The sequence below is a fragment of the Talpa occidentalis genome, unplaced genomic scaffold (assembly GCF_014898055.3).
Source record: "Talpa occidentalis isolate TD23 unplaced genomic scaffold, MPIMG_talOcc4v2.1 talOcc4.5, whole genome shotgun sequence".
Taxonomy (NCBI): Eukaryota; Metazoa; Chordata; class Mammalia; order Eulipotyphla; family Talpidae; genus Talpa; species Talpa occidentalis.
The window spans coordinates 117,202,137-117,213,855 of record NW_023604861.1 but is presented as its reverse complement, the minus strand read 5'-3'; the positions used below and the strand labels follow the sequence as shown (position 1 = coordinate 117,213,855).

The following is an 11,719-nucleotide window of genomic DNA, read 5'->3' as shown; positions in this document are numbered from 1 at the left end:
CAAGGCAGGGCAGAGCAGGGCAGGGCAGGACAGGACAGGACTGGGAAAGGCAGGAAACTCAACTAGTTTCCATTTGGAAAGTGGCTCTAGATTTCCCCTCCACCCCTAATACCACGATAATATTTGAGAGGCTATATTTTATCTAAAATTTCATACTGAACATGTTCTATATTTTTTTCTCTTTTCCTCACATCCAATTTTTCTACATCCATTCAAAATCATGTTTCACCGTAACAATGACATATTTGGTCTGTTTATTCCTTCATAAAATGAGTTACTATTTGAAAGTTCTTAGAATCATGTCGGGCACATTAGTTGTTATTTAGCTATTTAAGAAAAATTCAAGTTAAGCACTTACTATACACATTGTGCTACTGGGACACATAGTAGTAGTAAATAAAATAAACACGGCCCCAACATTTAGGGGGTTGACAGGGTTTACTAAGTCACTGTGTATATTTAATCATAAAAATTATTGGTTGGGCCTCCCCGATGGCGCAGCGGGTTGAGTGCAACACTGTGAACCTGTCTGCAGCCTCTGCAGCGCGGGTTCGATCCCCAGCTGGCCAGGGAGATACCCACATGGTGCAGCAGACCTCTCCTGTCTTGCCAACTGCTACCCTCAGCAGTGCTTTTGGTCCATCTGCCTGTTCTGCTCCCCTCCCACCTCCTGCTCTGTCTATGGTGAATCCTCTCACCCTCCCGCGCCTCTGGTCCGTACCCCACCTCTTGTATAAACAAAATAAATCTTTAATAAAAAATTATCGGCTAACAGGATCTTAGGTGACTTAATTCCACATTTTTATTTAAAGATGAGAAAACTGGTATCTAAGAAGGTAGATGACTTCCAATCTACCTTCAGAGATTTACGTTAGAGAGCTGTAAAAGCATAGTGAGCGGTGTACAAGAGCAGGCTTCACTGGCTCAAAAGAGGCCATTGTTAATTACTCAGATTCTTTTGACACAGTGAATTGAAATTTGGGATAATTTGCCTAGGGCAGAGCAGATTTATCTTTGCATTATGATAAAGAACAGTGAACAGTATGACTATTGACAATTTTGTAAAATTCTGATTTTCTTCAGGGCACTTAAAAGTTTCTTTAAAAATATTTCTCCCTGAACTTAACCTGAATGCACTCCATAATGTTAGGAAGGCGGCTCAGGGAGAGGAAGGTACCAGAAGAGAAAACATGAAGGGACACCAACAGGTATGAGGGTGGAAGCAGAGGGACCAAGGGTAAGGCTTTACCTGGAAAAGGAAGTGGCACCATCTGAACTCTGGAGACCAGCCACAGAAGAGAACCTTTCTGAGAGCTTAAATTTGGGAATGGGCTGGGCTCAGTCTTTTAGAAATCAGTGACTTGTTATTAGCAGATGGGAATAAGTGTTTAGTTCACCTAAGAACCTATGGGGGCAGGAAATTGCCCCAGTCTAATTTAGGCTTGAGACTGGCTTCTCCTTGTAGAATTATATGCATACTGCACTTGCAGTAGAAGGCCTGAAATAGAAATAACCAATCGTCACAAGTTGGTTGTAGCTCTTTTCAACTGAATTTTTTTTATGCGGGTTTATGTTTTCTTTCTCACTCTAATAACAATTGGTATTTATATTAGTGCTTTGTAGTTTTACAGAGAAATTTAACTGGCAAAATCCAATTTAATCCACTAACATGGCATTCATATAAACATTTATTCAATGAATGAAGGTCGTGGGAAAGATTATTTGAAATCACAATAAGGGGCCTCCCTGGTGGCCAAGGGGTTATGTGTAAGCACTATGAAGCATTGTGCTGCTACTGCAGCACGAGGTCGATTCCTGGCCAGGGAGCTAACCTACATGGGGCAGCAGACCTCTCCTGCAGCCTGCTGCTCCCCTCAGCGGTGTATTTCAGTCAGTCTGCCTATTCTGTTCCCCACTCTGTCTCTGGTGAGTCCTCTCACCCGCCCTGCACCCCAGCTCTTATATACATAAATAAATCTTTTAAAAAAACTCTGAAATCACAATTAAGAAACAATATACTTTAAAGATTATGTGAAACTCAAATCTCAAGTAGTAAGGGGAAAGCTGATTTTCAGTATTTTCTACATCGTGGTTTTATAGACCCCTAATTCAGTTTTTGTGAATTTCCCTTGATGTTCAGATTTGCATGAAGCCAACATTTACCACCTTGTACCATTCTTCAGGCTCACAATACGGAAAAAATTCTGGGCTATGCCAGAAGCCAACTAAATGCGTGACCAGACATCCTTTGGCGTGTCTGTGTGACCAGAAATCTGGAGGCAGCGAGTCTCTCGCTCCCTCCCACTTCGGGGGAGAGGGCGTTCATACCCGGCAGCAAAGTGCACCCAAGCCAGCCCGGCGGGCCCGCATCTGGACACACACCGAGGAGTAACTTAATTGCCAAACAAACAAGAAATACCTCGACTTTCTCTCTCTTCTCCACAGCACTTCCACCTCATGCTCTCAGGCCTCTGAGATTTCATTTAGTGAATTCACGTGCCTTGATTCCTTGGCAACAACAACAACAAAAAACAAACAAAAAAAAAATGCATTTCCTTGTCTACTTTTACCGAAGAGCCGGCAGGAGCTTTTTCTTCTCTTAAGTATTTATTAAAAAAAAAAGTATTTGTTGTGAAATGTCCGTGGTGGCAATGGAGAACAAAGAGGCTGGTTATCACACACCACCTTCGGCCCTTGCCCGCACCCCGCCCCAGCCCACACCCCTCCCGGCGCGGGGGTGCGGGGCCCCGGGCGCCCCCAGGCTGCGGACCCCGGAACCGGGGCTTCTGCGGGCAGGAAGTGACGTCGCGCCGCAGAGCATGCCGGGCCCAGGGTCGCCGCAGCCGGGCGCCGTCGCGCCGCGTGGGTGCCGGTGCCGTCGCCCGGGGGAGCTTCCGCGGGCGTTTTCCTCCGTGGTCCGCTTTAAACATTAAGTACCGCCGGGTGCGAGCGCGGCTCTAAGGTCCGGCGGCCGCCGGCGAGGCCAGTGAAGCTGAGCTGGAGCTGGAGCGGCCGTTCCCCCTGTTTGCGGAGCCTCCGAGCAGATTTTAAGAAGAAATTGGCTTAAATCCGGGGGCTCCGGGCTCGAGGGGGACACCGCCAGGGGATGAGCGGGTGGAGAGCAGAGGAGTTCTCCGTTTCTGTTTAGGCTGAAAGTGGTGTGGAGGGCGCGCCTCTGATCGCAGGAGACCGGAGTAGCAAGAGTTTGGGCATCTGCAGAAGGGAGTGCAAAGCCAGGGCGAAGGCCGTCCGGAGCGGGGTTGGGGTGAGAGAGAAGTCGCCGGTTGTTGCCTCAGACTGGGCTCCTCTGCGACTCGATGTCCCTTTATGCTTCAGACTGAATCGTTAATGTTAACTTTGCCTGGAACTTGAGGCAACTGTAGTTATTCTCTACTCCTAGGATGGAGTTCAGGGGTAGGACATTTGCTTGTGTGCAACATCTATATTAACCCAGACTGGTGATTGTTTTAGATCTAGCGAGCTGGCAACCATGAATGAATGGATGAAGAAGGGCCCCTTAGAATGGCAAGATTACACGTACAGAGAAGTCAGAGTGACTGCCAGCGAGAAGGAGTATACGGGATGGGTTTTAACCACAGATCCAGTCTCTGCCAAGTGAGTATGGGTTCTGCTTTCCTGCAGTCATGCCCCCCTTTCTACTCTCTATATGTAATATCCAAACTAAACGAAAGGGTGATTATTTCCATATCAGAATGTAATGACCTTTGGGAGGGAGATATATATATATATATATATACCCACACTCACTCACATTTATAACATGTAAACCAGTGTTACCTCAAGTACATTTACTTGAGATAAACACAACACACACAACTTGAGGTAACATCGGTTTACAGCCGTGTATATAATTTAGGGGGTGTAGGTTCACACCTCTTCACACATGTTACCACACCAAAGCGCCCATAATCCTCCACCATCACCCTTTGAATCTGAGTAGTGTTCTAACTATGGTTACCTTAATCAGACCAGTAAAGTTCATAGAAGTGGAACATTTCTTACTACACTTTTATTGGAAAATTTCAAACATGCACAAATGTGAAGAGAATAGTATAAGGAACACTAATTTTAACCCCCTCTTCCAAATATTTTATTTATTTATTTATTTTTAAAGATTTATTATTTATTTGTTTATTTATTTATACAAGCACTGGGGTACAGTCGGAAGCACGGGAGGGTGAGAGAATTCACCAGAGCCAGAGTGGGGAGCAGAACAGGCAGAGTGATGAAATACACTGCTGAGGGGAGCAGCGGGCATGGCAGGAGAGGTCTGCGCGCCATGTGGGACCCTCACCGGCAGCCGGGGATCGAACTGGCGCTGCAGAGGCTGCAGGCAGCTTTGCAGCCCAGTGCTCAACCGCTGCGCCACCAGGGGAGTCCCGCTCTTCCCAATATTTTAAAGCCAATTATAGACATCATATACTTTTATTCATAAATGCTTCAGTATAAACCTTATCAGGTAAGGACTCTAATAAATGCAACCATGATGCCGTTATAACATCTAGCAAAAGGAATAACTTTAATATAATTCCCTGTCTGAATTCCAATTTTCCTGATTGCCTCAAGTGTATCTTTTTACATTGGGTTATCAGTTTGATTGATGTATCTCTTAAGTATCTTCATCTGTAACTCTGCACTTTCTCCCTCTTCAGTTTTCCATGTCATTTATTTGTTGACGAGACAGGGGCATGAGTTATAGAATTGAACACATTTTGAATTTCGCTCATTGCATTTTCATGGTCTAGTTTAACAAGTTCTTTTTTTCTCTTTATAGCCTATAAATCAGTAGTCATATTTAGAGGTTTGATTAGGATCAGATTCCTCTTTTGTCAGGCTATTTTAAAGGATTGATAGAAACATACACTTTCTATTTTGGAATGATTTTAGATTACAAGAAAATTGCAAAGAAAGTACAGGGTAGCTGTGTACCCAGATTTCCCAATGATGGTATCTTATATAACCATGGTACATTCGTCAAAACTAAAATCAACATTAACTAAGCTATAACTATTTGGATGTTACCAGTTTTTCCACTAATGGCCATTTTTTGGTTCCAGGATTCAATCTTAGAATCCCATATTACGTTTAATCATTGTCTCCTTAGTGTTTTCAAATCTGACAATTTTTCAGTCTTTGCTTGTTTTTCATGATCTTTACACTTTTGAAGAATACTGGTAAAGTGTTTTGTAGATGTCTTTCAATTTGAATTTGAGTGATGTTTTCTCATCATATCACATCATATCATAAACATTTTATTTAGGATTGTCACATTTGTTATGAGTGAGATTACTTTGTACTTTTTTTTTTTAAGGTTTTAAAAAATTTTTATTTACTTATGTATATAAGAACTGTGGTATAGGCCAGAAGTGGGGGGTGTGTGAGAGAGGATTCACCAGAGACAGAGTAGGGAGTAGAACAAGCTGAAATACACTGCTGAGGGGAGCAGCGGGCGAAACAGGAGAGGTCTGCTGAGCCATGTGGGTTAGCTCCCTGGTTGGAGATTGAACTCACGCTGCAGTGGCTGGTGATAGCTTGATAGCTCTGAGACTTCAATCCCTGTGCCACCAGGGAGGCCCTGCTTTGTACTTTTATTTTTTAATCCTATTCTTCTGTGCTTTGGGTATCGAGCCTATGTTGGCCTAGTTACACAAGGCATAATCCCCTTTGTGTAGTCTCTAGAAGAATTTAGTTACAAATGTTTGATCCTTGAAAATTTTACAGAACTTGCCAGTAAAATTGTCTAGTCCTTTCCCCCTTCCTCTTTCTTCTTGGGAATGTTTTAAACTAGTTACTCAGTTCTTATTAAAGATTGTAAGACTATTTACATTCTCTTTTTTTGAATCAGTAGAAATTTATGTTTCCTGGAAAGTTTTGTGTTAAGTTTCAAAATTATGGGTATCGGGCTCTTGGTGGCTCAATGAGTTAAGTCTCAGCACAATGAAGCTCTCTGCAGCCACTGTAGCACAAGTTTGACCCCGGGCCAGGGATCTGACCCACACGGTGCAGCAGACCTCTCCTGTCTCACCCTTTGCTTCCCTCAACAGTGTATCTCCATAGATCCTCCTTTCTGCTCCCCACTCTGTCTCTGGTGAATCCTCTCACCCCGCCGCACCTGGGCCTACACCCCAGTTCTTGCATGCATGCATGCATGCATGCATAAATTTAAAAATCTTTTAAAAAAATTAATGGGCATAAATTTGTTCTGTATATTTATGCTGTTAATCTTTGCTGCCTTAATCCTAATATTATTTGTATATGCCTTCTTTTTTAATCTTTACTAATCTTGGCTGAACTTGTAAGATATATATATATATATATATATATATATATATATATATACTTTTTTTTTTTTTTTTAAATAACCAATTTGGCTTTGGTGACCTTGTTTTCTATTTCATTAATTTTGTGGGTTTTTTCCTTTGGTCTACTTTAGAGGGGGATTATTCAGTTCCTGTATTTTAACTCTGAAAGTTAAATCCAAACTCTGTCTTCTTTTCTAATACACAGTTAAGGCATTCAATTGCATCTCACAATATTTAACTTTAGGTTGAAGAAAAGTTTCAAATGCTTAGAACCTTCAGTGAATACTTGTTGAACAAATTAAAACAATTGGTGGCAAGGTGATTAATTGTAAACAAGGAAGCATATTCCCTATTATTCTAGCGCCCTTTTGGGGTAGACTGCCTTATTCCAAATTCTCCTATAGTTTTATGGACCTTTAGGTTCTTCTTTTGCAAATCTACTCTGAACTTACTTTTCCTCCAAAGTATTGTCCTCGTGAACTTCCTTGAAGATGGCAGCATGTCCGTGACCGGAATTATGGGACATGCTGTGCAGTTTGTTGAAATTGTGAATGAAGGAGACGATGGAGTAAGAGCGAAATTGATGCATTTGTTTATGTCTGGAGACTGCAAAGCATACAACCCTGAGGATCTGGAAAAGAAAAAGAACAGCTTAAAGAAATGGCTCGAGAAGAACCACATTCCTATCACTGAACAGGGTGATTTGCAAAGGACTCTCTGTGTGGCTGGGGTCCTGACCATAGACCCCCCATATGGTCCAGAAAATTGCAGCAGTTCTAATGAGATTATTTTGTCCCGTGTTCAGGATCTTATTCGAGGACATCTTGCAGCTTCCCAGTGAGAGACTGAGAACTATAGATGTGTTGATTGAAAAGATATCTTTTTTTCCAATACAATGTATTGAATGTTAAGTCCATTTTATTATAGGACTTTAAAGGCACATGATATGTATGTTTTGGGAAAATGAAAGATATGGGTTATGAATGTTACTAAGTGAGCTGGGTGAAGAATGGTCTCAGACAAAACAAAATTAGTACAGGGACATCAGAATTTTAAGTGTCTTCTTTTGATGGGGCATATACCTCCATTTTTATTAGACAAGGAGTATATTTAGAAAATATGCAATGTTAGATTCAATATAAAATGACTAAATCTCTTGCATCCACTGTGTCTGTTTTAAAATGCTTATTTATTGGTGTAATGGTGAAATAGTTTTTTGAATCAGAATATATTCTTGGCAAGTTGAAATTTGAAAATTTTGCCTGTTGGTAAAATCTTGAGACATCTTTATAACTTTCAAGACCTTGAAAGTGAGCACTGGCAAATCTCTCTGAGGAAAAAGATGGCACAGGTACTCTCCTGTTAAACTCAACCCAGTTCCTTTGCCTAGTGGACTTCTAGTAGTGCCACTGCCTGTGGAAGCCATTCCCCAGGTTGGGCTTCACTGAGTGAAGAGTCAGGAAATCCACTTCGTTGCAGCTGGTCCTCTCTAAGCCAGTCAGGGGACAGGACTCTATATGGAGGGTTCTGAACTAAAAAGCACTAACATGCTTGATGGTCTTTTCGGGGGCATGTCGAGTGGCATCAGATTAGAATCCTGAGCCCCTCACTAGGACAGGGGTCTATAAACTTCTGGTCCCTGGAACAAATAGAGCTGCTGCTGCCACTTGCTAAAACTTTATTGGAACGTACCCTTCCTACTGATTTATGTATTGTTCATGGCTGCTTTCATGCTGTAATGGCGGAGCTGAGTATTGTGACAGAAACGATTCGATTTAATTTACAGGAAAATATGTCCCTTTACAGAAAAAGTGTGCCCTGGGACATACATGAACTAGCTTGGTCTGCCAGGAGTGAGGGCAGACTTCTGGACAGGCCCCACCCACTTCTCCCTGTCTTTGCACAAGAGATGAGCTTTCTTTCCATTCTCTCATGTATGTCCCTTGGAACTTATATGAAAAGAGAATTAGTACTTTTGCAAAGATAATACTTTTAAATATTCAGGCTTTAGGGAGTCAGTGATGCGGTTTGGTAACAGCTAAATTATTTTCCTGCATTGTCTAGTAACAGGATGTAGCTCAATTCTTCTATTTTAAGAAACACTGGAGTCAGAGACTGTAAGACATTACTGAGTTGGGACCCAGGAATTTTCATTTCTAACACATTCGCAGATAAGGTGATGCTACAATTCCCAGGCCACGCTTGCAAAAGCAGTGTAGAAACTGGAGGAGCAAAAAGGCTCTTTCTTCACAGCTTTGAAGTTCCATAATCCTAAAAATAAAATTTAGCACATGGTCTTGTTCTTGTGACTCTCCAAATGTTGGACTATCTTCAGAAAGCAAATGAGAGAAGGGGAATAAGAAATTAAATTTAGCATGGAAATAATTCTGACAAAATGAAGGCGGTCTTGAGAAGAGAGAAGCCATGTGGGAAACTTGGCTTGGGTTTTAGCCCAGGGACAGGTGCATTGGTGTTGGTAGAATTATTTGCTGTCAGACTAATGAGCTGAGGAAGGAGACTGTTTCTTGGTAACTGAATCCCTCTGATTGTTTAATTTGCCTGCAAACAAAACCTGAGTGCTGGAGAAGGCAAATGATCTAATTTTGCCATAGAAACCTGCCTGCTTAGGGAGTACCCCCTCCCAGTGCCCCCCTAACTCTTCAGTTAAGATTCTCCCCAGGAGTTTGAACTCACCTGTTTGAGATCCCTCTGGTTCCAGATTCCCGAGAGCGATTTGTCCCCATAGCTGGCTCTGCCCCATACAAGCTGGAGTGGTATCCAGGGCAGTCTTTGAACATGGTTGGTATCAAGAATAAGTTTCAAAATAAAAAGCTGGTTATGACTTTCATTGACTTTTTTGGTTTCCTCGGAACAGTTTCCAATCTTTGCACTGATTTCTTGCTATCCCAATGTTCATTTGATTTCCTGAATCTCTACTTTCTCCTAAAAATGTTATGGCTGAAATGGATTTTTTAATGCATTAAAAAAATTACTAATGAACAATTACAATCCTTTAATAATTGTTTTATCTGATAAGAAGCAATGGAAAGTTTATGCCTTTTGAAGTAGTTTCTAGAATGTCAGGTAGTTGTCAGGGTTACAAAATTTTGAGAGAAATCAGAGCAATGAAAGGCTAATTACAACATATACACTTTAAAAAATTTTATTTTTTATTGTGGTAACGGTATACAACACTGTATGATTCAGAGTATAGGATCACACTTCTTGAGATGTATGTTACCACATCACAGCCACCACCAGGGCACCAAGCCACCATAGATCAATGGGTCTCCTCCACCTCCCATCCTCATCTGGAAGCCTCAATTTTACAGCCATATTTCTAGGGTTTATTTTGGTTTGATTTTGTCTGTCTTCTCTATATTCCTCACAAATCATTTGATATTTGTTTTTCTTCTCATTTAGTTTGCTTAGCATAATCCCTTCCCTCCAGCTCTAATCATTTCAGTAAGTATTTAGTTTTATTGCCAAATAGAATTCTTTTTTTTAAAAGATTATTTATGCATAGAGGAACTGGGGTGCAGGCGGTAATAGGATTCACCAGAGACAGAGTGGGGAACAGAACAGCAGATCTACTGAAATACACTGTTAAGGGCAGCAGCAGGCAAGACAGGAGAGATCTGCTGTGCCCTGTGGGTTAGCTCCCTGGCCCGGGATCAAACGCAGGCCATTGTGGTGGGCCTTCAAGGTGGTAGTGCTGACACTTAACCAATAGGCCACCAGGGAGGCCCCAGAATTGTCTTCTTAAAAAAACCCAAACTATTGAGGTATAATTGACTTATAAAAAGGTATACATATTTAATGTTTACAACTTGATGAGTTTGCGGATAAGTGTACATGTGTGAAACAATCATCACAATCTATGCTATAAACATCCATCACCTAAATCTTCTGCCCTCTGATATACAATTGATTTTATTATTCAAACAATATTAAAGGATTTTCTTACATTAAAAAATTATTCCTGTACCTGTACATGCCTTATACTATTGCATATTAAGTTTTCACATAATAGTAATTAATGCGTCTAGTTTATTTCTATAGTTTTCATAATTTGATCTAAACAATACATATCCTGATGAATAGCAACTTACTAAAACATTTTCCTAAATTTTGACATTTTTGCTTTATAGATTTATGTTGCAAAAAATATCTTCATGAATACATCTATATTGCTGGGTTGTATAATAAATTTATGTTTGACTTTTTAAGAAACCATCAAACTATTTTCCTGTGCTACACTATTTCACTGTCTCAACAATGTATGAAAGTTCCAATTTCTCCACATCCTCACCAGCACTTGTGGTGTGACTTTGGTAGTAGCCATTTTAGTGGCTAGGAAGGAAGTAGTGTCTCATTGTGGTTTTATTTTGTACTCTTTAATGACTAGTGATATTGAGTCCTTAATGACTTAACTAATCATTAATAGTCATTAATGACTCACTAGTCCTTAATGATTAGTGATGCTATTCATGTGCTTGTTAAATCATTTGTCTATCTTCTTTGGTGAAGTATTCATATATTTTGCCCAAGTTGTATGCTTACTGGGATTATGAGAGTTCTATATTCTAGATATAAGTGCTTTATATGATTTATGATTTGCAAATATTTTCTCCCAGTGATTTGTCTTATATTTTCTTACTGACTGATATTTTTGAAATGCAAAAGTTTAATAAAGTAAGTACAATTTATAAATATGAGGCTCAAAAGTAGCCATGTAGCACAAATTAGTTATAAACGGGACAACAGGCCTCCTTGTTAACTAATTAGATCGCATGGTTCAATTAATCAAGCTTTAGTCATCCTTACTGTACAAAAGAATGGTATAAAGATTACAGGCTAGAAATAATTGGGACAGCTGGGGTTTTAAGGGGGAAGTACACAGGTGAATTTCAGAGACAGAAGGGTGGCATTAACAAAAATGTCTAATTAGAAATTGTGCTGGGTCTATAATCAGTGGATCAGTTTCTCATCACATAGGATAGTCCCTTAGTGCCCACTGTATAGCATGGATCTGATTTACACAGACTGCTTTCTTTAAAGAGCATAACAAGGCTTCCCTGGTGGCGCAAGGGGTTAAGTCACAGCGCTATCAAGCTATCGCCAGCCACTGCAGCATGAGGTCAATCCCCAGCCAGGGAGCTGACCCACATGGTGCAGCAGACCTCTCCTGTCTCGCCTGCTGCTCCCTCAGCAGTGTATTTCAGTCACTCTGCCTGTTCTGCTCCCCACTCTCTCTGGTGAATCCTCTCACCCTCCTGCACCTCTGGCCTATACCCCAGCTCTTGTATGCATAAAATAAATAAAATAAATCTTTAAAAAAAAATAAAGAGCATGACAGATCTTTGACATTGTTTCTAGTAATCTTAGTAATAATC

At 40.9% G+C, this 11,719-nt stretch overlaps 1 protein-coding gene across 6 annotated transcripts; it reads left to right on the top strand.

Annotated features, from left to right (window-relative positions):
* The first annotated feature begins 2,839 nt into the window (after positions 1–2,839).
* Positions 2,840–10,369, top strand: GEMIN6 (gem nuclear organelle associated protein 6). 6 transcript variants are annotated; one of them, XM_037528197.2, is made up of 3 exons: positions 2,840–2,862; positions 3,472–3,615; positions 6,789–10,369. In XM_037528197.2, exons 2-3 carry the CDS (start codon positions 3,491–3,493, stop codon positions 7,162–7,164), a joined length of 501 nt encoding a protein of 166 aa, XP_037384094.1. In that variant the 5' UTR covers positions 2,840–2,862; positions 3,472–3,490; the 3' UTR covers positions 7,165–10,369. The 6 variants fall into 6 exon arrangements, with proteins under 6 accessions (XP_037384094.1, XP_037384092.1, XP_037384090.1 ...); XM_037528195.2 differs by lacking the exon at positions 2,840–2,862 and adding an exon at positions 2,871–2,915; XM_037528193.2 differs by lacking the exon at positions 2,840–2,862 and adding an exon at positions 2,871–2,943.
* Positions 10,370–11,719: the final 1,350 nt, after the last annotated feature.